The following is a 27,285-nucleotide window of genomic DNA, read 5'->3' on the forward strand; positions in this document are numbered from 1 at the left end:
TACACTTATAGAAATGTATCCTTTTATTAATAAATCATTTAAAAAAAGGAAAAATGTTAAGGGTTGTATTTAACGTGTATAAAAAAACTTTTACCTTCCATATTAAAAGTCTGCCTCCTAATTTTCATGGTAAATATACAAACAATTTATGCACCTTAAATACAGCCATTAGGGTTGTATTTAGCAAACCCCTAAAAAAATAACCCTTGCTATTCATGAAGAATGGACCTTTCAATCTTGCATATCTAATGATACTTAATTAGCCCTTGCATCTTATTGGCTTCCACCTATTGAGTGCTGATTATTAGCACTCAGGGGATGGTAGTAGTGATTGTTGGCCTAGAACTTGGCTTACCACCATCACCAGGGGATTGTTGTGCGTCCCGGCTTGTTGGAGGTGAGTCAATACCACCTTTAGAGTGTGGTTTTATGCGCTGGGTTGGATGTGGTACCGAACCGAGAGGTGCTGGCTTTTTGTGTATGGAATGAGGAAGAGGACACTTCCAATAGCACATGCATGCTTTATGATCAGTACATTGGAAATGATTTGCTTTCAGCGATCCTAGACAGGTTGCGTTGCACACTGCTTTGTCTTGTGCATCCTTGCATAATCCGTCACGTATCACGGTTTTGCATATACTTTGACCCTGGGCCTTTATTTCTGTTCATTAAGTTAGTTAACTCAGATATCAAGTAGATAATAATCATGTTATATATATATATATATCTAAAATAATACATTACATGCTCTGTCCATCTCATAATAAGTGTTTTTTTTGAAATTTTGAACTCTTTCTTTTTCGACGTTGACCTAATTTGTGTTATATATATATATAACTCGATGTAAATTATTTGAATGGATTCCGTTTTAAATGTATTTTCATCTATATCAATTTATTAACACAAACATAAATATTTAATTTCAAATTTAAAAACATCTAACACAAAAATAATTTAAGTTCAAATTAAAATTATTTTTTTTTTAAAAAAAAGGAACAAAATGGACAAAAACAAGAAATTTTGTAATAAGACGAATTGAGTATTTATTTTAAAGTTCAAATCATATGTTAATTGGTACATACAACCCGAATATTAAAGTTTCAAAATACTGCAGCAGAAAGTTAAGAGGCGTGTTAGAAATTTACAAATATTTCCATATTGTCCTTCGAAGACTAGAACCTAAAACTTTTTGCATTATATCTAAGATGATACAATATATACTTAATTTTTATAAAAGTTCAACTCAAATGTCGATTAGTAAGTGTATCGAAAGAATATTAAAAGTCTAAATATCGTAGTTGAAATTTAAGAGGCGTATTTAAAAAATGAAATTAATTAATTGACCAAAATAATTTTTATTTGTTAAGAGAGGTAATATATTAACATCGTAGTTTATCAATTAAGCACCTGGTATAGCAATAAGGAGAAGAAGCAGAAGGCCCGCCAAGAAAGTATATAAATATTTTGCCATCCTTGAGTTATGAAGAAGTTTAAGAACACTTGACATTGATTAGCGAAGTAAATCTATAGTATTTATAGGGAAAAAAAATAAGAATTTGGTTAAAGTTTTCTACATGTGGTGTTACATATGTATAATCTATACACTTATAAAAATTCCATGTCAAACTATTTTTAAAAATGTTGACATTTACTCTATATAAGTAACATTTTCATCTAATATCACTTAAAATATCTTCACACATATTACTTATACTAATGGTCGCTGCCACTAACTTAACGCCACTACCAGTCGTTACCACCACCCCATGTCACCACCGCTGACACCACACTACCGCCTGCTTCACCATCATCTTTCCATTGCACGAGTACCCCTCCGGTGTAATTTTATTTGCTTATGAGAAAAATGTATTTTGCATAATTTTAAGTAGGCAAAGGTGTAAAGAGGAGGGAACATCCCAAATCCGATACCACATTGGTACCGATGTCGCACAACTCATGGAAAGAATATGCAATGATTTAAGTAATTAAGTTTTGAGGTTTAATTGTTTAAATATCATTACCAGGTTAAAGATAGATGTATGATCAAAACTATATTCAATTCAAAATATATTTGTCAAAATTATATGAAAATTGTATAATTGGTAGCAAGATATTGTACGTTGTAGCTGTTATTAGAAGTTAAAAACCAATTGTCAAGAACTGATAGCCAAATGAAAGAAACTCGGGCACTTTTTTTTCCTTGGCCTCTTTTCGAGAATTTCACACCCATCGACCATGCCTTTCGACCTAATCTTAGGCCCATACTCACCCACCATGGACGAACCTTGCCAACAACAATTTGTGTTTTCTTAAAACCACTTGTTTTTGTCCTCTGCAGTTTCGTCCCCTGAATCACAAATGAAAATTATCGATTCTCTTTGATCTCCTTTTGCGATATAAGGACAAAACGAAACCTTGCTCTGATTACAATTTGTTGCCCAAAAATATTAATCAAACACAGGCACGATTTATATAAAGAATCACCTATACTCATCAAGAGCAAAAGTGTATGTAGTCACTTGTTTGAAGGCTAATTATGAACCATCATACTGTTTCATAAATCGGAATGTCCATTTGCTTGTGTGGTGGTCGAATCATCGCTTACGTTTTAGTGATGCTCTGTTTTCAAACCAGAGCGGCCCTTTTTTGTTTATATGCAATTCCAAGCCACTCCAAGTCCTAAATTGATTAAAAATCAAACATATCTTAACTTTGATGTGCGTTGACACATTGCCAAGATTTTGTAGTTAGGAGTAGATATGATATCATCATTCTTGCATATATTTAGGAGCCATATATATTTGATGTTTCCTTGAAAATGAAACTAATTAATATGCCAGAACACTTTCACTCACATTGGTTGAGTTTCAACATTATATCAGCAAATTAGTTTTGTCTTCTTAAATAATACGAGTATGATATATCATTGACTATGATGATTCTAACAAAAGAGGTGAATATGGAAAGAAATTTGATACTAAATACTTGAAACAAATAAGTATGGAATTATAAGCAATTGATTGCACATGAATTGCATGTTACACTTATGAAATTGCTATATATGTAAGGCATCGTGTTTATTCATAATCATAAAACTCTTGCAAGTCAAGAACAATGGCCCTTTCACATCGAATGATAAGCCGTTACATTTTATTGGCTTCCACTTAGTGAGTGCTAGGTGGAGGTGGTGAGTCACCACCCCCTTCAGCAGGGGGTGGTGGTGAGTCACCACCACCTTCAGCAGGTGGAGATGGAGATGGAGATGGAGTTGGAGGTGGTACCAAACCGGGAGGAGCTGGTTTTGTGTCTTTGGAAGGAGGAGCCGTGGCACAGTCGTAGTAGCAGAAGCACCCGTCTTTCCCTTCGCGCTTGTGACAAGTGCCATGTATTGCTTTCTCAAATTTCATACATTTTTTGTCACACTCTTTGTTGTCACACTTTCCTGTAAATGTTTGACTGCTCTTTTCACATAGTTTTGGAGCACCTCCTGCCTCTATTTCTGTTCACATAATAATATATGTTGAAATGAGATATTATCAGCAAGCTAGCTATGTAACACTTAAAACAAGGTTGAATGACTGATATATATATATAAGCTGGTTAAGCACCTGATATAGCAATAACGAAAAGGAACAGAATGCCCGCCAAGAAAGCAAATGAGCCTTTTGCCATTCTTGAGCTATGAAGAAGTTTAAAAACACTTGGCAGTAATTAGTGAAGTAAATCTGCACTATTTATAGGAGAAAACGGGAATTTGGTTAAAGCTTGTGCATGTGGTGTTGCTTATATGTAAAATTGACTCTTTTTTTTTATAAAAAAAAAAAAAAAAAAAAAAAAAGGCATATTTGCCTTGTGAAACAAATATACACAGCACTAGCAGCGTGCGCCAGGTTCATCCAAGTCCACTCATATCAGTCACTACCAATGCCGGTTTCATCCTACGTGTAAAACGTTTAAATGTGAGTGGTGGACAAACTAAACTCAACACCACCATTTTCGGGTACGTTTAATAAATAAATGCAAAATTCGGTCACAAGATGAAGTAAATGAAAGTATTGATTTAATGAAACATGTAATTAAGTTTTGGAGTTCAAATATCATTTCCAGGATAAATAGGAATGCAAAAAAGTTATGTTTGCAAAAATAATATAAAATTTGTATATTCATGGGAATTAAAATCGAGGTATTAAACTGAGATCATATCGTACATACGAGATGAGTAATACCGGGCTATAATTCAATTCCCATATTACCTTTTTTATATAGAGATATGTCAATTTTTTATTATACTAAAGCACAATTGTTTTAATAACTTATTGACCAATCACAACTCTCAATTTCTTAATGTTGATTTTTGTTTTCAATTTTGACTTTAATTTACACTTTTTTGTTTTCCATCACAGATTTACACTTTTTACTCATTAATTTTAATATAATAAATAAATAATAATTACTAATATATATCTAATAATATGTTCTATCATATATATATATATATATGATAAGATTTTAATAGTAATTATACTATTTAATTTTATTTTAATTATAATATATACTAAAAGACAGTTGAACTAATAACTTATTAACCAATCATATCGTTTGATTTTATCAAATTGACTCTCGCTGATGTCATTAATTAGTTTTTACATAATTTTATTTAATTAGTAAAAAACAAATAACTGAAATAATTATTTATACAATGTTATTAAAATTGGTTTTTATCTACAAAGTCCGGTTTTCACACACGAACAATTATACATTGCAGTATCTCGAGTTAAGTCGAGAAAGGGCTTTAAGGCGTTAATATGTGACACCTTAAACAAATTTCGTCTATAAAGAAGTTTTTTAAATGATGAAGAAGGGTATATGCTTCCAATGTTCTTTTATTACATTAGTTTTCTTTTTATTAGCTTAACATTCTTGACATTTGAATTGAACACTTATTATCTATTTATATCTTCAACTTTGAACTTATTAGCTTTTATAAGTTACATGTATGAATATCTAATATTAATAATGTCGTAAGTCTCGTGTCTAGTGTTGGACACGGGTCTAAAATTTAGTTGTATTTAAAACTTCATTCCACTAGCCCACGATTTTAATTGTGCAAAATGCTCATAATTGATTAGAAAATTATAACTTAATATTAATCTCATTGCACAACATGAACTCATTGCGAGTTTGATAGATCGACAGAGTTTAACTATTGTTATATAGAAGTAAATCAAGACATTCTAAATAATAAATTTCTTGCAAACAAAATCTGCACGTAAGAATAATTCAAGATGGATATAATGTCCATGTAAATCAAATACCTCAGTACAATTTAGATGGATAAATACCCAACTAAGTTGATTTATACGAGTGAAATTCATAGACCTTGAAAATTAGGCCCAAAGGTCGTTGTAATACATGAGTTAGTTACGTCTTGAAACCATTAATTAAATAATTCATGTCAAAAAATAAATGAAAAAAAGTAAATCAAATACTTTCCGTATTTTGAAAACCATTTTTTTTCATGAAACATGAGAACTCTTAAATTATGTATTGTATCACATATTATTTTTTTCCATTCAAATGTGAAATGATATAAAATGTATATTGTAGAATAAACTTTTGGGTTAATTATAAAAATTGTACCTAAACTATTCACCATATTGCACAAATCATACCTAATGCTATTAATTACGCCCGTCAAACCCAAACTTACCATTCTTTCACTTGGACCATACCTAAACCAAACTTCCGTTAGTTGTGTTGTTAAGTGCCCGATGTAAAGATATGAAATCTGTAACTTTTATTATACTTCAGGTACCATTTTTGTAATTTATCCTTATAATTAATATTTTAGTTTATAAAACTATATTTTATCAATTAGTATCATTTAATAAAAATTAATTTTATTAATGAATGTTATAAATTTATATAAATTTATAAATATTTATTTTTTAAAAAATATTTACTTTCATTTTATGAAATAATATTTAATTTTTATAAAAGATTATTTTTATTCTATAAAATTTATTAATATTTTATAAATATTTATTAAAATAGAACATTTTTTTATAAAATAAATTATTATTTGTTTATAAAAGATATTATTTTTCTATTATTTTTATTCTTTTAAAAGCTAATACATATTAAATTATATATCTTTAATGATCTTGATAGATATGTATTTCAAGATTTATTTTCTTCTTTTAGAAAAAGATAAATTAGATGGAATGTCTTAATTTCTTGTATCGCATTAGTATCTACACAACCACCACACAATACTTTTTTAAAAAATATAAATAAATATAAAAGTACGCATTTATCAAAATAATCATGGATGTATGATTCAATATATTTATAGTTTTCAATAAAATACATTTTTTATAAAATATTAATAAATTTTATAGAATAAAAATAATCTTTTATAAAATTAAATATTATTCATAAAATAAAAGTAAAATTTTTTTATAAAATATCTAAAAAAAATTATATAAAATTTTAACATTCATTAATAATATTAAAGTTTATAAAATAATACTAATTGATAAAATATAAATTTATAAACTAAAATATTAATAATAAAGGTAAGTTACAAAAATGGTACCTGAAGTATAAAGAAAATTAAGATTTCATACCTGTACTTGGGGCACTTAACAGCACAACTAACGGACGTTTGGTCCAGGTATGGTCCAAGTGGAAAAATGATAAGTTTAGGTATGACAGGCGTAATTAATAAACCCTGAGTATGATTTGTGCAATATGGTGGATAGTTCAGGTACCATTTTTGTAATTAACCCTAAACTTTCTTAAGAAACCTTCGAAGTAGCATTTGTGAACTTGTGAATAAATTTGTAACGTTTTCATTCACATGTGAACAAACGGCTATATATATAGTTTTGAAAAAAAAAAAATTTCTGCAACATATATTTTTATAACGTTTCACATGTGAATAAAAAAAAACATATGATCTATTACATAATTTAAGAGTTTTCACGATTGTTACGAAAAACGGATTCTCAATATAGGAGTCCATGTAAGTCAAAATGTCACCTCGACAAAATTTACCTTCACGCCTGATCATAGGCTTAAAAAAATATCTTCTTTATAGGAAAAAATGAAATAAAACTAAAAGGAGAATTAATCACTACAGCTCAAAAGTAGACTTAATAAGACTCTCAAATTTTATTTTTATGATCGTTTATTGATTCGGATGAAATTAGAAATGAATTATTCTTTGATATATTTGATTGTTAAAAATTAAAAGGAACTCGTTCTTTTAGAATGTAAACAATTTTTTATTCCAGAGAATCTTCAATTCATTCCTCCGTATCTTGGATAGATTTAATTTATATCTTTTTTTCTCTCTTGAATCCTAAAAAACGTAAAATAAAACATTTTTTTGAATTTTGCTTTTCAAGATCTAATGTTTATTCTTTTGGAAAAAACATTTCAAAAGTCGAAAATTACGAAGGTCTTGTTTGTTTAGAACTTGATGAACTTAATAAAAAAAATATTTAGTTTAGCCATTTAAACATATAATTTGTTTGTTGACTTAATAAAAAACAACTATATATTTACTTAATACATTATGTAATTATTCAGTTTTATCTATTTTAGTCGATAAAACCTAACAAAAGAAAGATGACTAACTAATGCGTCAAACATTAAAGTTGTCGCGTACAAAATTCTGGGCCCAGGCTCGGTTTCAATATGGAGGCTGATTTTTACACTAAAGCTTTTTATTCATCCACATAAACATTAATAAAAAGACAATATTACCTTTATTTATAAACCTCAATCTTTAGTATTCTGTCATCGGAAAAATTGGGGCTAAAAGTGGCGATAATCGTCCCATTGAAATCTAGTTTTAGACGAATTTTATGGTGTCTATAACAAGACCCAATTTGGTTTATATATTTCATTATAACTATGAAATCGAGTGTTTTTTTAGACAAATTTCATGGTGTCTATGACAAGGCCCAACTTAGTTTATATTTTTCGTTTAAACTAAATAAATCAGGACCGTTTGAACCCATGGAGATTACTATGCAATCAAAAAGGTATTACTTGGGGAAAGAAAATTGTGACGGGTTACCATGTGAATAAATTCGAATTTACATATCTACATGTAAGGTTGACAATATTGACACAAAACATGTTAACACGATACGACACGTGGTTCTTAACAGATTTCGTGTTTGGGCTTAACAAGTTTCGTGTCTTAACAGATCCGGACCTGTTAAGACAAAATAATAAAGGTTTGGACCTGTTAGAGACCTATAAGTTTTTAGTTAAGAAATAAATATATAAAAAATGTTATAAAGTGATGGTTTAAATCTTATAACCCATCAAACTTCAAGGTTTGTTTTTGAAATAATAAAAAGTTGCACGTGAGTGTACAAACAAATATCTATTCCACAATGTAAGACTAAACGGAGTAGCTCATTCTCTCTTGAAAATGTCACCCAGAACGCCCCACTTCGGTTCCGGGGGGAGTTCCGCTTCCTTAATTCGTAAGCCCGGTTTGATTTCGAACGCGTTAGATTTCTTGGTTTTTGGTGGGCCCTTCCAAGAAGAAAAAGAAGCATTTAACTCTTTTTTTTATTCCTTAAAAACCTTTTATATATACATCTTCCCATATTTTAAAATAAAAGGAATGCCCCCTAGCTAGAGCATTCCTCCACCCCAAAAGAATGGGGAGAATGTCCCTCCTAATGATTAAAGGACACGTGGCAAGCTTATATTGGATGGATGATATTCCCCTAACGGGCTACTCCGAATAGTCTAAATGATATTCATTTACTACCTACTTTTCATATCACTCTCTCTCGATCTTTGGTAAAAAAAAAATATCACAATATATATAATTAACAAAATTCTATCTTCTATTCTTGATTATCCGATCTATTTATAAATCTATCTATCCACTGGTATATATCTATCGACGACAGTGACGGTGGGCAATAGGGTTTTGATATGGCTGATGGTAGTTAGAACAGCGGCGGCGAACGGTTTTTCTATGTCCGACCAATGGTAGTTGCGACAACGGCGGCGAACACGATTTGATTTACGACTTTTCAGATCTACGACTTTTTGAATCTAGCGGCATCGACGTCTTCAACACCACCATATCACTCTTCTTTTTCATTTTTTATTTTTTTTTTATATGTGTGTTTATATAGGAATCTCAATTTTGCATATGTGTTTTTTTATTCATTTTTAGATTTATCGATATAATATAGATATAGAGAATGATATGAATGTGAATCTGTGTTTACATCTAAAAAAAAATTGAAACGTGTAAATAGGTTTCTTAACAAGTTTTTATCGTGTTACCTGTTAATTTTCGTGTCGTGTTCGTGTTTGAAAAAAAAATGACACGATTATTTATCGTGTCGTGTTCGTGTTCAACTCTACACGTTGCGTGTCGTGTCATGTTCGTGTCGGACCTGTTATGTCAGTCTTATCTACACATTGAATTGGAATTAAAATTGGAATTGAAATCGAAATAAAAGCTATTGATCGACTACATAATAGTTTACATACAACGTGCGTTTAGCATTAATGTGATTTTAATGTTTTAAGTATTTTTTTTCTTTATTAGACAATCACATTGAGTGTTATACAAGCACTTATCATATCATTCTCTTTGACACCACGTCCTATATGACTATTTAGCATTCTTCATACACGGGCAATGGCACGGGCCATTGGGTGTAGGCGAAGGTGGCGATCCACCATCGGCTCCACCACCGCCATCTCCACCCCCTCCACCACCACCACCTCCGGCTCCACCATCGGCACCACCACCAGCACCACTTCCGGCACCTCCACCAGCTCCGCCGCCTGCACCCCCACCAGCTCCGTCAGGAGATGGCGGAGATAGTGGAGGCGGTATAGCTGCTTCTGGAGGAGCTGGCTTCGAAGCAGGAGGGGCCTTAGTGCAGTCATAGTAGCAGTAACAACCGACTTTGGCTTCTCGCAAGTGACACACGCCATGCATCGCTTTCTCCCATTGTATACATTTTTTGTCACACGCTTTGTTGTCACATTTTCCCGTATATGTTTGACTGTTCTTTTCGCATAGTTTTGGAGCACCTCCTGCCTCTATTTCTGTTCAATTATTATTATTAGCAAAAATCAAACATCAAGTAAGTAATTAATTCAATGTTTTAGAATATAATATATCAATAGCCAAATATTTTAAAATCCACGTTAATTTAAGTTTACTCATTATAAATATATCTGGTGTGTAGCTGTAGTCAACGGTTTTGATTCACCCGGTCAAGTTTTACTCATTATAAATAACCTTATAAAAGCGAATAAAATAAAATGTAAACTACTCCGTTGTATTATAAGTGTTACATTTTAAATATTTAATGTCTCTGTTTTTAAATTTTGACATTAAATATAATTTTTGTGTTATACAAATTAAAACTTAATAAAAGTTGTACTAATGAAAACATTTTTAAACACAATTAAATTATATAACTTGAATTTCATCAAGTATTATTTAACACAAATCAAATTATTTACAGTCAAAAAAGTTAAATTTTGAAAATTCAAAACATGACACTCATACTGGGTCGGAAAGAGTATAATTTAATCTAGTGTAGTCATTGGTTTTGATTCAACCAGTCAAGCTCTTCAATTATAAATAAACTTATAAAACTAATCAAAATGAAATGTAAACTACAAACAACGCCATAAATTTATTAAAAGAATACAGGTTTAAGAGTAAAACAAGATTTAAAAGTTGTTACATATAATGAACACAACTTTAGTTTTTTCATACTATAAATATTCGTTCATAATTAGCTACATTCACTGATATCAATCCCATTAAAAATAAAACTACCAGGGTTGAGTTATAACTAATAATTCAAAATATTGAAATAAGCGTATTAAGTTTGAATAAGCACCTGATATAGCTATAACAAAAAAGAATAGAAGGCCCGCAAAGAATACAGATGAAGTTTTAGCCATATTTCCGTTACGAAGAAGATAAATAATATTTTGCCACGATCATTTGGGTAAAGTAAACCTCAAGCTTATGTTGGTATTTATAGGATATAGAATGTAAAGAGTTTGGATAAATTTGTATCAAGTCAAAACTATGTTTATAGTTCTATTGTTTAAAATTAGGTTTTATGATAGGTTTAAAAATAAAGAAATATCCGTTAGAATGGGTCTGTTAACTTCATGTTTTAAATAAAATAAATCAAGTATTAGAATGATGACAATGGTCATCTCCATGATTAGTCATGCCTAACAATCCACCAATAAAACACCTCCACATTATTTCATGCCTAAGTCATACCTAACCATGCTCATCGGCCGGGGCCGACCGACCCATAGATTTGAATCCATCCATATGCCTAACTCATGGTAACCATATCTCCCAATGCCTTTACTATTTTCCTCCAATCATATTCACTCTTTCTCTTATATCTCCTTAAATCATTAACTATCTCTTTCTTTCTCTTCTGTGTCTAAGCAGCAATCCATGCCTGAATCTCTCATGCCTTAATGTTGGCGACGGTGTTTTCCGCTAGGCATGGGCAGGTCTAGCTCTATGTCGCTCCCATTGCCATGTTCCTTAAAGTAAAACAAATAAAACAATAGATTTTTTTCACTGAAAATCATTGTGCATCATAAAAGTAACGTGCATCAATATAATATATTCGTGTTTCGTGAATCTTCATGCATTAATTTACCATGATCTAAAGGTCAAGATCTTGTCCAATATGTTTTACTTAAATACTTATTTTACAATAATCAACCTCTACGTACTTAACATGTGAAACTAAGGTCTTGTATGTTAGAAATTAATGAATTTAATAAAAAAAAATATTAAATTTATAAAGTCGATAAAAGGTATATGTTTTTTTATATATAAAAAAAAACAACTGTATCAACTTAATCTATGCACACATTATTTATCCATTTAATCACTTTATCAATCCAGTCACTTAATGGTTTTAAAAGACAAACAAGCCCTACATTTTATTTTATTTTTACCATTCAAGTAAATACCGCACTTTTTTTCCAAAAAAAAAAATTCATAAAAAAAACATCATCACAGATTAACTACATTGATATACTGCAAACACAAATTTATTATCTAGAAATTTACTTTGAATATAAATTCAAATAGTTTTGAAAAATATATATCGATATTGGTCATCTGTCATGAATTAAAAAAATGTATATTTGTTTTTATTAATTATATTATTAAATTTGCTATAAAAAATCTTTAAAAAATCAAGAATCATATATAACATTTTATTTCTTTTTAACCTTAATCCTAATGTCTATATTTGGCAAAAATTAAATAAAATAAATAAATAAACCTTATCATTCAGAAATTTATTTCAGCCATAAATACAAATAGTAATCTTTTTTAAAAAACACATCGATGTTGGTCATCCATCATGAACTGATAAATGTATATTGTTATTATTAAGTGTATGAGAACTATAATAAAAATTAAAAATAATTTTTAATTGTCATGAAATTTGTATGTTTTGATTTGTGAAATGAAAGTTGTCATTTCCTAAAGAATTGCATTTTCTTTGTAACCATCATTTTTATTCTCCAAGAATCCCTGAGAACCTTTTCAATCTTTTTCCATGTGTGTACAACATTACCAATATGTCCACATCGACTCATCGAGTCGTTTTTACATCTTAACTACCAAGAAGCAATTTTTTGTATTGTTTTTTGCTACGACCTAAGAAGTATGCAAGAAATACCATGTTAAGATTAATTAAACCAACAAAGTATCGGGAGATAAAAGCTAATGGTTCTTGTACAAAAATTTGTTCTTTTTCAGGATGTGATATATAGGGACCCCCCTATGATCTTGTTTTAGTTAGAAACTTTATACAAATTCAAGAAAGATTTGAGTTACAAATTTTATTTAGAACTTAAGGTTTCAGAAGGAGTAATTAAGTTGAGTAACAGGACAACAAAGGTAACTTTTTTTGTGGATGAATATGATACGGGTTGAAGTAACCTGTAAACAGAGTTTGCCTATTTGTATATTGTTGTAAGTAACATATGGGCCAAACAGGTATAGTAGAACATCAAATGATATGTAGTGATCAAATTGTAAGCTATCTATTCTTCATAAATTGGTTTGAAATACAATTTATTATATCACTCAAATTCAAATACTTACACATTGAATTGTAAGCTATTGGTTTTATACTTAAATGCAACACAAGTTACATTTCTGCGATTAATAAAGCTAAAACACATTAAGCATTTTGTGTTTATTTTAACATTAGACTAGTTTGTCTTACACACCATGGGCTTAATTTGTGACCTTTTCAACAATTTTCTTAGCTGGCGGTGGTGATCCAGTACCACCGCTAGCATCAGGTGAAGGAGCCATTGCCTCAGGGGGAACTGGTTTTGTGGCAGGAGGAGCTTTGTCACAGTGATAGTAGCAATAGCAGTTGTTTACGGATTCACGCGTGTGACAAGCACCGTGAAATGCTGCCTCCCATTCCATACACTTTTTGTCACAAGCATAGTTGAAACACAATCCTGAATACGTCTTGCTTGGCTTTTCACATAACTTTGGAGCATTACTAACTGCTGCCTGTATTTCTGTTCAATTCGTTGGTTTAATTAGTTACTAATGAGTAAGTTAATAGTGATCACATAAGACATAGTTCAAGGATAACTCATGCTTATTGCGATGACACGTCATCTCATTATGTTTCCTTTGACCGAAAAAGTCAAAAGATAACTGTTTTTGTCGTTTAGTAGCGTTTATTGCTCCGAAATTTTGTTCATTCGTCTCATAATAATATTCAATACTTTTAAATTTTAATTTTCCTATGAACTCGTATAAGTTTCTAAAATGTCAATTATCTATATCTATACTTATACTTACTTACTACTATATAAAAATTATAACCATTATATTGAAAGTTTACATCAATGGGACATACGAATTAACCAAAATACCCTTAATGAATTAAATCACCATTAACTCTTAATATTAAATTACACCATTAGTCCATTATATTATAAAATATCTCTACTAACCACTTTAAATCAAATACTTTTACCTACACCAATAGATGTAGCCATCACCATCATCGCCGACTCGTCGCCGCATTGCGCGGATACCATGCTCGTTTGATTATATGTATTTTATATATATTATACAAAAAAAATAATTACAATATGTCCATCATATTTCAACGATACAACAATAATTGACAGGTTGTTGTTAAAGAAAAAAAAAATTAACTTATGAAGTCATAATTAGCAATGGAATCTCCAAATACAAAGTATTTATGTAAAATTTTCAACAGAATGTAACTTAACTTCGATATATATCCATTATATATGGAGGAAATAATAGTAGAAGTGCGATCAAAGGCAAGATGTTCCTATATCAAAATAATAATTAGGAAATTGAAATGTGACTAAATAAGTTTAGTTAAGTACCTGAGATAGCAAGAACGAAAAATAGTATTGCAATGTAACCGAATGAATATTTAGGCATTTTATAGATGACGAAATTGATACACCCGTTAGGACCAAGTATACTTGCTGAAATGATGAGAAGTATTTATAGTTGAAGTGAAGAGTTTCAAGAAAATAGCCTAGACTTGTATTATTTATAATCTTTCAAACTAAATCAAATTCATCAAAAGAAATTTTTGAATAATTCTTCTTTTTATTTTTACTCTCAAGTTGTTTAATTTTAGGGCCCTTAATTGTATATATATATCATTACTTTATACTTTTCTCTATAGAACCGTCACTGACCAAGTAGAAACTGTCCTCTTGTAACTCCTTAAAACTTTGATTTTTTTGAGTGGTGAATTTTTTTTTTGAAAGTTCGACATTTTATATTAACACACAAACCAAAGTAATCGATCTATCGTACATCATGCACATACCATATGCAATGCAATTTTCAGCTTGTTATTGAAAAGAAACAATGTTAGAGATGACTGTGAGAATATATATAATGCCTTACACATATGATTTGAGATTAAAGGGTAATCCACATTTCTAATGAACAGATCGACTTATGTTTCCAACCATTAATTAAATGCGTAGTAATAAGAATTGGCGTGTCATACATGTATTTCATGAAACCAGCTTTTGCACCCGATTTCCAGCATAATACCAACCTTTAATTAGGCTACGAGACTAATTAAGCATCGAACTTATGCCAAAATTCTTTCAAAAATAGGGAGTAATTTAAAAAAATAACAAAATGTGATCTCATATCCGTAATTCAAAAAAATAACAAAATGTGATCTCATATCCGGTTTTGAATCAAACGTGATCTCATAAATAATAATCTACTTTTCTTTGTTTGGTTGATAGAACTTTTAGAGCTAATGGAAAAAAAAAGCTCTTAAACCAAAAATAGCTTATAAAATTAACTAAAATTTTATACATATTAAATTATATTGGGCAATGGCATGATGATCATAGCGGCGACGTGCTGGTGGCGACAACTAGAGGCGTGCCTAGGGGGGTGGGGCGGCTAATGCTCCCTTCCAAATTTAAATTTTGTTATCCATTTTTATATTTTTTTTTTTATGGATTTTTAAAATTTTTATATAGGATTTTAACATTTTATGCTTTTTAAATATATTTTTCATGAACTTTTTAATTTTGCCCCGTCTAAAATTTTTCCTAGTACGGCCTCTGACGGGTGTTGTCGATGGTGGCGGGATTAATGTAAAGGTTAAAATCATTTTTTAAGAAAGAAAGGGATGAACTCCTTTGTATATTATTATATTATAGATAAAAACCGTTTAAATCATTATGTTTAATTTGTCATTTTATATTAACTAGAAGAATACTGGACCTTACGATTTGACGACGATAAATAGTTTTAACTTTTCAAGTATGAAATTTCGATAACATGTTTTATGTGGTCGTTTAAATGAATAGTTTGTTACATTATATAATCTATAATCAACATTTGTATGTTTGTTGTAGGCTAAATTTTGTTGTCTAAAATATCTCACTCTTCATGGACCGTGTGTGGTTTTGTTTGTCTGTAAGGTTAAAAACATGAGACCGTCTAAACAAGATGGCCCAATGGCCCAGTCTGTTATTTAGAACGCAATCGATTTTGTAGTTCCTGAAAATAATTATAGTGAGTTTTACATTTTATTTTTTCTTTTACATAATCTTTTAAGATGATAATAATTAAAAAATGATGCACAATTTTATGTGGTCTGGACAAGATGGCCCAATGGGCCCAGCCTTTCATAACGCAATCAATTCTGTAGTTTCTGACTATCATCGTACTAATTAATTTTACATTTTTTGTAAAATCATATATGGTTATTTGACACAATGGTTATGCACATATGCATATACATATTAATATGTTATTTACTTATTATATGTTATTTACTTATTATAATATATATAAGCCTAACCAATTATTGTTCTTTACATAAAAATTGTTTTTTGATTGTTTTCTGAATAACTTATGCGTAATTTTAAAGTTTATAATTGTGTGGAGGCATGGATTATCATCCGTTATACAATTATGTGGAGATTTGGATTCTTGATCACATGTGCACGAATATTGTTATGATTACATGTGATCGACTTACATACATGTAATCATGGCAATATTCATCCACATGTGATCAAGAATCCAAATCTCCACATAATTGTATAACGGATGATAATCTATGCTCCACACAATTATAAACTTTAAAATTATACATAAGTTATTCACAAAATAATCTAAAAACAATTTTCATGTAAAGAATAATCATCGGTTGGGCTTGATTTGAAAAGTTCTCAAAGATTCTCGAAAAAAAAAGGTTCTCAATCTAACTTTTCACTATATATATATATATATATATATATATATGGTAACACTCCGGTGAGAACAGTTTTAAAATAAGAACGGTGAGAACACCTTAAAAACATCATTTTGATGCATTAAAAGTCCATAAAACTAACATATTGCATAACTAATTATCATTATTTAAATGTTTAACAACACATTCATCCGTCAAAATCGAAATAGTCATGTTTTTTGTTTTGTGCATATATCTTGGATGCATATTCATCAAAATGATGCATCCAACAAAAAACGTGATTTTTTCGATTTTGATGAATCAATGTGTTGTTAAACACTTAAATAATGATAATTAGTTATGCACTATGTCAGTTTTATGGACTTTTAATGAATCAAAATGATGATATTAAATTGTTCTCACCGTTCTTATTTTAAAACAATTTGATTATCTATATATATATATATATATATATATATATATTAAAACAAGACATATAGTCTGATACCTATGTTGATAACACTGAGAGTTAGGCAGTTGGCTAAGTTACATAGGTTTTTTTTTTCTTTTTGGGTTTTGGCTTTTCTTTTTGACTTATAAAAGTTGTTTTTTCTTTTCAATTTATGTTATATTGGTATACGACGTATAGTAAAATGTCATAACATTATAAAAATATATGTTTGTGATAATGTAGATATTATTTTACGAACAACTCTTTTTTAGGCTCAGGGATAGGTTCCACGACAACGCGCATATAACATCCCTCGTTGAAGCCAATGGGGTTGGTCGACCATGGGTAAGGTTTTTGTCATTGAGAGTATCCACTTAGGTTCGAGTCTCACTTCCCACATTTGTAGAGGTGGATTAATAGGGGTCTTTTTGAGAAACCTGGTTTCTAGGCGTACGTATAATTTAGGAGTAGGAGTAGAACAAAATGCCGTTAAAAAAAAATAAAAATCCCTCGTGTTCTATTTAGTTATACACTATTATCATCGGATCAAATTTTGTACACATTTTCATCACGAGATGTGGTTATGTTGGGCCAATATCTCGTGTATTGGATCACTCTATACATTTATATGCAGTTTTCTTTACCTTTTTCTTTGAGACTCACTAGTAACCCAATCCCCTTATACTTTTTAGCGATGCTTAAAGCTTAATTTGCCTATTTGCTTATCATATACTCGTAACTGGTTTTTCCAAACAAATAAACATATGACAACTTATGCATGTTTTTTAATGGCAAGAAATTATTTAATGGGAAATGATATATCCTTTTGATAAATAGCCGGAACATTCTTTTAAAATCATAAAATGATAACATTTGAATTTTACTAAATCTCTTTTTTAATCTTATCATTTAATTTTACCACTTGTAATTATCATATAGTTTAGAGATATTATTAATTTTCAAATATAATATGCTAGAATTAGAATATAATTTAGAAAATTCAAATAAAACTAAAAATTGGGCCTTGTTGGTGTGTTTTTATCTCTAATAATCTACACCTCTATTTTTTTGATTTTTTATTTTTAACGCAATCTGCATCTCAATATGTTAACATTTTCATTATGGGTTCTCCATATTAGAATATAATTTATAAAATTCATATAAAACTAAAACATGATTGAGATGTTCTTAAAATGATACATGTCGTAATCCTTGATCGACACATGTCCTTTTAATTTAATTATATTATTAAATTAACTTTTTTAATTATATATAGATTAAATTTTCTTATTAGACATAGAATTAAACTCTAACTCTTTGCTTATTAATACAAAAGACATTATAGCCTTATTTGATTGATCGTTTTCTCATTAATGAATTGTCTTTTTTTCTTTCTCAAATTTTTAACTCTCATTACTTATATTACTTATAATAAGTTATTAATATGAAGATTTCAAAAATTTGAGTTTACGATCCAAAACAAAAAGTTATTTGTCGTCATCTACTATGCTTGCAAGTTCTAATTTTGATATTACTCTAAAAATTTAGGGTAAATCCAAAATTCTAACTAAACATATATTACATATATCATTATTGTTTATTATAATTTGAGTTTTGATCATCGGTTACTTTAATTACAATTTATTTCATATTCACAAATCATGTATGATGTATATTCAAATTTCTTTACGATACAATCTATATAGTTACCGTACATCATACGGGTATTAGAACAAGTGTATATATGTAAGTAGGTTTCCACAATTTGTTTCGTTGTAGATAACTATTAAACCTATATTTTCTATTATTTTTGCTAATTTGCATACTAACGCTCTTATACTGCTTATATTGATTTTTTATAAATTTATATTAGACATAGGACCCGATTAAGACAACATAATTAATTTATATTTCCATATTTCCTGTTGCAAGCAAATGATACACACCTTTTCATTAAAAATAATAATTTATATTGGACATAAATAGGTATTATGAAATATTAGTAATATATTAAAGGGTTTAGTGCGGCGGAATGCAACTAACTATGCCCAAAAAGTTATAGTGTGCACCAACTAACGTTTTTGTTTATTGTATGCATAAACTTAGTAAAAATGTTTATAGGGATTAGTTCCCTCGAATGTAAGAAACTTTGAACGAATGTCTATAGTAGGAAATAATTAAAGTTGTGTGTATTATATGTAAACAACTTTGAAATAATGTTTATTGTATGTAAGAGTTTCGTTTCAACCAATTACAATATGACAAGTGGCACCTGTATATGGTTGCCACGTATGTTTTCTTACATATAATAAACATTTTTTCAAGTTGCTTACATACAATGCACATAACTTTAGTTTTTTCCTACTATAGACATTCGGTCAAAGATAGTTACATTTCAGGAAACTAATCCCAATGTTTATATCATGTAACTTTTTGTGACCGACCAATTAAAACCTTACACGTGGCATGTTTAAAAAAAAAAAATTACACGTGGCAGCTCATATGGGCTATCACGTATACACATTGCATGATTTAAACATTTTTACCAAGTTTATGCATACAATAAACAAAGACGTTAGTTTATACACACTATAACTTTTTTGGCATAGTTTGTTTCATTCCGGCGCACTAAAAATTATAAAAACTTAAGTTAAACATTGATGCATAATGATCACAAGCGCCAATTACATGCAGAAACAACGTTAATACTAGCTCGATCTATAGAAAAATGCTTAACAATATAGTATTAACTAAGCATATTTTCTTTATTCATAATCATAATATAATACTAGTTATTAATTTAGAAATGTAGTTCGCTCCTTTAATTTCTTGGCGAGGTCTTTGGCTTTAATTAAGTTTAGTCGTTTCAGCCAGCTTCTGGGCTTTGGAGCAGTGGAAGTAGCAAAAGCACATGTGTTTCTTCTTACGAACATGGCAAGCTCCATGGGCTGCACTCTCCCATGACTTGCACTGGTTGTCACAGTGTTTCGTGTAACGACACGTTCCAGACCACGTCTTGCTCGCCTTCTCACATAGTTCTGCCTTCACAGTCGCAATTTCTACACAAATCGTTATGCAAATTGAAAGTTTAGAAATTAATCAAAAGTAAATGCATGAAAAACTAAGCGATTACAATTGCTACACTTATAATTAATTATGCATGATCAATGTCGTTTCTACATACATTAACTTAGGCTAAACTGGAAAGTTGTGTCACAAGTATATGAAAAATCATATCTGGACACATGTTATTCAAGATTAATTTGGACCTAGCAAGGTTAATCATAAAGTAAGTACTTTGAATGATTGTTATTTCTAAATCCGCCACTATATTTTTTCGTAGATGGGAGTAAACAACACCGTATATTATATAATGGACATTGAAAAATGTATGCTAAGTACGTAGTTTCATTTTTTTCACCTGATATGGAAACAATGAAGAGAAGCAGAAGGAATACAAAGAAAGAAGATGAAATTTTGGCCATTTTTAGCTAATGAAATATTTTAAGAACATGCAATATATTGCTTGTTATATATAGCTTTAATTTGTGAAGAAAAGGTTGAGAAGATGGAGGTATTTATAAGAAGGAAAAATGATCTTGAAGAATATAATATGGACTTTCGTGGATGAATCTGCGCGTTGTATGCATTCAATATTCTGTTTTCACTTATTACAAAAGATTATGAGTTATTTTTTTGGTCCTAGGTTGATTATGTACATTAAAAAATTGATTTAAAGATATTCATCATTAATCAAGCTTTTAGCTAACGATATGGAATTTTTACCTATATATTTAAGACATGAACTTTTACTTAACATCGAGATTAATTAATTGAAAACTTAGAATTGAGCAATTATATATAGTGTTCAGTATAAACATAAGTAGGAGAGGTCATAGGTTCGAGTCAGCGGGTCTTGTCAAAAGTAAACTTGAGATAATCATGGAATTATCAAGTGGTTGAGATTCACCAACTAGGCACTAGCCTGACTGAGAGATTAGTGGGTACCAAATAGTACATGAAATCAGGGGTCCCATCAAATTACCTTTTTTTACTTTTTTTTCTTTAAATAACGATATAAGAATGAAAAACATACCATAATATATATAGGGGAAGTGAGTATGGGTTGTCCCCCATCTAAGTTTAGATGGAGAACCCCTCACACTTGGTTTTTATAATCATAAAGATCATGGGGAGCCATGTAAAAATTTAAAATTCAAACAAATATTAAAATATTTGTATGTGAGAGGTTACTTATCTAATCCATACTCACTTTTCTCATATATATATATATATATATATATATTCCCATGATATATATATGGAACGGGTATCCATCTAGTACTTGTTTCATCCAACGGATATGGACATGAATGATGAAATCGAACTTAAGTGGATATTGACGAAGAAATCGAATTGAATTAAAGTGGATATATATGGATGTGGATGTGACTCCGCCCGATTCATATCATCAGATACATATATATAAGTATCACGAGACGCAGTTACTATTCAACTTCGTCCCATTCCAAATTCAATTCGAAACCCCAAATGGCAATTAGCCAAGACTTTGGACGCACTAACATTACTCAATTAGTCCGAATAGTTAACACCCATCTCTATACTAAATAAAAGAAGATTGTTATGACATCACTAATTTATATAAATAGCTTATTTGTCATTTTCAAATTTATTGTTAAAGTTTTGTTGTTTTTAACTTTATTTATTTATGATGTCATAAAAACTTTCCTTTTAAAATTTATTGCATTTTTATTTTTGTTATTTAAGGATGTTTTTCTTTACAAAAAATATTTTAATTTTCTTTTAAAAACTCCATGGTAATCGTTTCAATAATTTTGCCATAATAAAATTTTAAATTATTCGTATATTATGGGTTAATAAGTTAATTATAAGGTATATTATTTCGAGGTTATGAGTATCGTTGGACTGCTGCAATTTCAATGACGAAGATACGTCTTTATAAAACTTTTATCAATATGCCCGGGTTAAACCCGGGTTAATAAGCTAGTTAATAGAAGAAAAAAAGTGAGACGACTCTAACAAAATTGACACATAGACTTACTTAGGCTTGTAATCTTTCCTCATAATAAACAAATAAAATAAATGATCGCGCGTTTAAACCCTTCTTGATTCTAGCCGTGCACATGATTCTAGATAGCCACGTCCCGATCGTATATGATTTAAAATTAATCGTCTGGTAAAAATAGCTTAGTTAGTCAAATACGATACAATCAAGTCAAACAAATACGTTGTTTTATAAATGATCCGAGATTTATTTTATTTACATTATTGTTTTAGTGTAACAGTACTCAACCACGACAAATTAAATATATTTTTTGCTACATCTTTTTTTCTATATTTATAATACTAGATAAACTCATATCTGACATAAAAAATAATTGTTGTCATAAAATACATTAAAATAAATAAATGCATATTCCAAATTTAATGTAAAAAACTACAACATTGTAATAACAATTTATTTAAATATAAAGTCATATTTAACATAAATAAATATATTTTAGTATTAGTTAATGAACTTATTTTTTGATAATGTCTAATATCATGCAACCTGTAGAAACAAATAAAATCAAAAATATACAATATAAAATATACTTTATAAATAAACCATTAACATAAGTTTAATTTTAATGTATATATAATTTATAAACTAAAAGGGTTAATTTTCAGAAAATGAATAATTTATTAATTTTGAAAAAGATTAAATTTTTTATCTGATAATTGAAAGGTAAAATAAGATCTTCTATAATTTGAAAGATGAAAAGAAAAAAAATTACTATATCATATATATAACTTAATGCTAGTATATATAATTTGATATTATCTATATGTGAATTATCACTTCAAACAATAATTTAAATACGTACGTGATTAAGTATAAACTATGAATGTTTATTCATTATATAATTCTTAAATAGTAGATTTTTATTAAATGTTTCTGTAAAGTAATTTATCACAAAATACTAAAACGAGATAAAAAAATAGCAAATAAACAAAAAGCTTAAAATGCAGCATTCAAAAACTTAAGACAAATTTATCCAAAATTATCTTATTTTTTTTATATAAAGATATATAAATGTACAAAGTTTATTAGTTTATTAGCACCTATAATATGTATTAACATCATTATTATATTCACCAATGTGGCAAATAATTATAATAATTAATTTTTATATCTAGATGTAATAAAAAAGTTCATAGTTATAAAGTATGTAATGCTGGTGTATAACTTATTTATATTTTTATATGTGAAAGTTGATATTGTAAAGACCACTTAATTTATTCAAACAAGAGAGATTGAGAAAATTGGAGTTACAAATTAATTAATGTTTATATATATCTTCAAAGTGCGAATGAGTTTGATATTTTACTTATAAACTAGCATAGCAACTTCGGTGTGTATCAATTTTAATGAAATAATCTACTACTCATTTTACATTATATTATATGAATGTCCGGAAAAACTTAGAATTTTTGAAAACCTCTATTAATTTATATCTATACAAGGGCGGAGTTTTGTTAAGGCCCGAGGGTGGTCCCCGGCCCTTTCCGTTTTTCAATATTTAATAGTGTAGTTTATCCGTTATATGTCTGGAAAAAAATTTCCTAAGGCATAGGGGGTCATGAAGCCTAAGTTCTCAACCCTCCCAAATCTCACCAATCATGTCTAACTCTCCCTGTAGATAAGTCGGGTAGTGTAGGCGACACACAATATGAAGATGACGAGGAAAAGGAATCCATTTTTGGGGTAAAAATGAGGTGTTTTTGGTGAATGTGTGTGATATAGATTTTTTGTTGTGATTTGTTTGGAAAAAATAGAAATGTATTTATAGGTAGAAATTTGGGGAGTTTATTTTTTTATGTAACGGCTACTCCAACGGTTACATCCCCCACTTTCACATGCTCCAACGTTCGAAATTCCTCCAGACCTCAACATCTTCCGAACCCTTTGAACTCCAACTCGTTGGGCGTTGGTGTTCCCTAACGGGTTCACCTACCCAGCCCTCCAACCCGTGACCACTCCCAATATATAGCCTTAGTATCATTTCTAAATCCTGTGACTTTTGACATTCCCGGTATTTTCCATAATGTTTTTTTTGTCCCATAACTTTCGGTCCCCTTTGTTAAATGGGTGAAGATCCACCCACTGCATGCCTCTATATATAAACGACGGCGTATATATATTATTTCCTTTAATTTGCTAATCAAAACAAAACGTCTTGCGAAACATGAATTTTCGGATATTTTCATGATTTTCATTTTTGAAAATATATTCATATGTGAGTTGTGTGTACTCGTGAGACGAGCTTGTTCATGTTTAAATTATAACAACACAATATATACTGAAACACGTTAATAAATTTACTAAAACATTAATGCATGGAATCATATGCATGCAAATGATTAATTCCACATGCAAGAAAACACCCTTACATATATATATATATATAGAAAGATGCTCATATATATGTTAAGTAGATATATAGCATATATATAGCGGCATCTCTTGTTTATTCATAATTAATCATACAACGATTGTTATTCATGCTAGCTAGGATGATAGCATATATATATATATTGGTCGCGCGATCAATCAATTATGTGCTGGCAGTACCTTGTCGCCTTCAAGCTGCTGCTTGTTCTTGGCGAGCTCTTCGGCTTTGAGTTTATCTTGAGCCAACTTCTCGGCTTTAGGACAATTGAAGTAGCAAAAGCACATGTGTTTATTGTCGCGAACATGACAAGCTCCGTGGGCTGCACCTTCCCACGATTTGCATTGATCGTCACAGTGTCTTGTGTTTCCGCATTTTCCAGACCATGTCTTGCTCGCTTTCTCACATAAATCTCCCTTCACATACGATATTTCTGTAGTACATATATACGTACAAATTAATATATGGAATTGTGTTATGTATATCAAGTTAACATATTGAGATATACAAGTATATAAGGAGTCGTTTGGTTCTAAGAATAGGGTGGAGATTCTAGTAACTTGAAGGGTAAGTTTAGAAAGATGTTGACCATTGAATTAAAATTACAGGTCACGATATAACTATCAATTTTGAATTTTAACCCGAAATTTCATCAACTTTATGTTAACTTAAAATACTTAATTAACATATATATATATTGAGAACCAAACAGCGAGGGTGAACTATTCTTTATTTACATCGCACACGTCAAAAAATAAATGTTATATTGATCTTCAAAACAAATTTAACCTTAATAAGTACTCGTAGGAGTTTATTTTAATCAAGATTTTAATAATATAAAAAGCCATGCTAGTGTAGAGGCATTATAAATTTACGATAGCTTTAATAACTAACAAAGTAAAAACTAATTAAACTAGTCATAATGCATAACTTGTTTCCCTGCTTGAATTGGATTAATACAGAATCCAAAAACTAAAACGAATTGAAGGTTCAAATAACATAATTAATAAGTACCCGAGATAGCAAGAATGAAGAGCAAAAGAAGGAATGCGAAGAAAGCAACTGAAGGTTTCGCCATATATGTTTAAATGATTAAGCTCAAGCTAGAACACTTGTTAGAAGTTCTGTGAACTACACTGTGAAGAGCATATATATATATATATGTTGAGACGATATGTGGGTACGTACGTATTTATAGGAAGAGAAAAAGAAGGTGTGGAGAAAATTAGATATGTTGACGATAAAGACAAAAGACGACGAAGAAAATTATCGCCATATTTTCCACATACGTTGTCTTTTATTGACTTTGGGCCGGGGATGCATTGTATACATCCAATTTTTCCCCCGCAGTTAAAGTTACCATATATCATTCATATCTGCCAAATATGTGGAAAAAATGATCATCAAAGTCGATAAGTATAAGTGTGCGAGTATTAAAAAAAGAAGAAGATATATAATCAATCCATTGATTATTGGTCGATCTCCGGCCACGAACATGGGGAATTAAGAAGAGTTACATATATAGAAGGTGATCGAGATTTGTCACATTCTATATATGTTACATGTCCACATCTCTAAATCACAATCGTCGATTAGCTAGAACATTATTATCAGGTGATCAGATTTGAACTCTTAACATTCTATTTTATGTTACATCATGTCTCTCATCACTAGCTAGACAATTATAAAACTAAAGATCACAAAAATGCAATATCTTGCGTATAGTAGGTCTGGCTAACCCAAAATGCTCGGGAAGCTTGTGGAATCGGTCAACATTAATTAATTGCATGTTCATCAATTCAATTCTATTCATCTTAATTTGCGTAAAAGAATATCTCTTTCAAAAGATCGACAGGGTGACAAAATTACTTGTTTGGTATCTTTAATTAGTGACAAATTTTTAGTCTTTTTGCATTCAAATTAATATCATAAACAAACTCCAAAAAAAAATTATAATAAAAAATCCAAACTTCTTCGTATTGGTACAAATTGAATGTTTGTGGCATGAGAAACCGTTTGAAACATGCTTTTGTGTTTATATGTTTGGGTTTGGGTTTGATTTTGATGTTACAAGTTAGTTTTAGTGCTTTTGTTAAAGTGATAGATTTTGATATGTATGTATCTCACCACACTAATTAAAAAGATTACGATAGATTAAAATATTTTTTATTGTGAGGATAAGGTGAGACTTTACAACGACTATATGGGTAATTGAGCAAAAGTAACTAAAGGTTTCAAACTTAGAACTTATCTTTTTTGACCTTAAGTACTTAAAAAAACGTATGTGATTCAAAAAGGTGCACGACAACATTATCTCACAAGTAGTAGTGGTTTATATAAAAAGTCTATAATTAAAATCGAGATGATATTTAATTTTTTGATTTTAAGCATGGTGAAAAAAACAATATTCTAGGTGCAATTTATCTGCAAAAGAAATACGAGTAAAATTGTTCCCATAGCGACGACATTACTTGGGACCCAAAAACCCGTGGATTATTAACATATAAAAAAAAAATGATATTTTAGCTCAACTTCTTAAATAAATGAATTAGGG

At 29.7% G+C, this 27,285-nt stretch overlaps 4 protein-coding genes across 4 annotated transcripts; all 4 read right to left on the reverse strand.

Moving 5' to 3' along the window:
- Nucleotides 1-297: 297 nt before the first annotated feature.
- On the reverse strand, nucleotides 298-1,477 carry LOC122590670 (major pollen allergen Art v 1-like). Its single transcript, XM_043762842.1, has 2 exons — nucleotides 1,408-1,477; nucleotides 298-661 (listed from the first exon to the last, which is right to left on the reverse strand). The coding sequence occupies exons 1-2, from the start codon at nucleotides 1,469-1,471 to the stop codon at nucleotides 312-314; spliced, it is 414 nt and encodes a 137-aa protein (XP_043618777.1). The 5' UTR covers nucleotides 1,472-1,477; the 3' UTR covers nucleotides 298-311.
- Nucleotides 1,478-2,969: 1,492 nt separating this feature from the next.
- On the reverse strand, nucleotides 2,970-3,725 carry LOC122594390 (major pollen allergen Art v 1-like). Its single transcript, XM_043766855.1, has 2 exons — nucleotides 3,609-3,725; nucleotides 2,970-3,499 (listed from the first exon to the last, which is right to left on the reverse strand). Exons 1-2 carry the CDS (start codon nucleotides 3,670-3,672, stop codon nucleotides 3,165-3,167), a joined length of 399 nt encoding a protein of 132 aa, XP_043622790.1. The 5' UTR covers nucleotides 3,673-3,725; the 3' UTR covers nucleotides 2,970-3,164.
- Nucleotides 3,726-9,664: 5,939 nt separating this feature from the next.
- Nucleotides 9,665-11,011, reverse strand: LOC122594496 (major pollen allergen Art v 1-like). The gene is made up of 2 exons (XM_043766944.1): nucleotides 10,917-11,011; nucleotides 9,665-10,107 (listed from the first exon to the last, which is right to left on the reverse strand). The coding sequence occupies exons 1-2, from the start codon at nucleotides 10,978-10,980 to the stop codon at nucleotides 9,665-9,667; spliced, it is 507 nt and encodes a 168-aa protein (XP_043622879.1). The 5' UTR covers nucleotides 10,981-11,011.
- Nucleotides 11,012-13,298: 2,287 nt separating this feature from the next.
- Nucleotides 13,299-25,871, reverse strand: LOC122591881. The gene is made up of 5 exons (XM_043764108.1): nucleotides 25,746-25,871; nucleotides 20,128-20,315; nucleotides 19,932-19,974; nucleotides 14,464-14,568; nucleotides 13,299-13,611 (listed from the first exon to the last, which is right to left on the reverse strand). Exons 1-5 carry the CDS (start codon nucleotides 25,807-25,809, stop codon nucleotides 13,313-13,315), a joined length of 699 nt encoding a protein of 232 aa, XP_043620043.1. The 5' UTR covers nucleotides 25,810-25,871; the 3' UTR covers nucleotides 13,299-13,312.
- Nucleotides 25,872-27,285: the final 1,414 nt, after the last annotated feature.

The sequence above is a fragment of the Erigeron canadensis genome, chromosome 3 (assembly GCF_010389155.1).
Source record: "Erigeron canadensis isolate Cc75 chromosome 3, C_canadensis_v1, whole genome shotgun sequence".
NCBI classification, from domain to species: Eukaryota; Viridiplantae; Streptophyta; class Magnoliopsida; order Asterales; family Asteraceae; genus Erigeron; species Erigeron canadensis.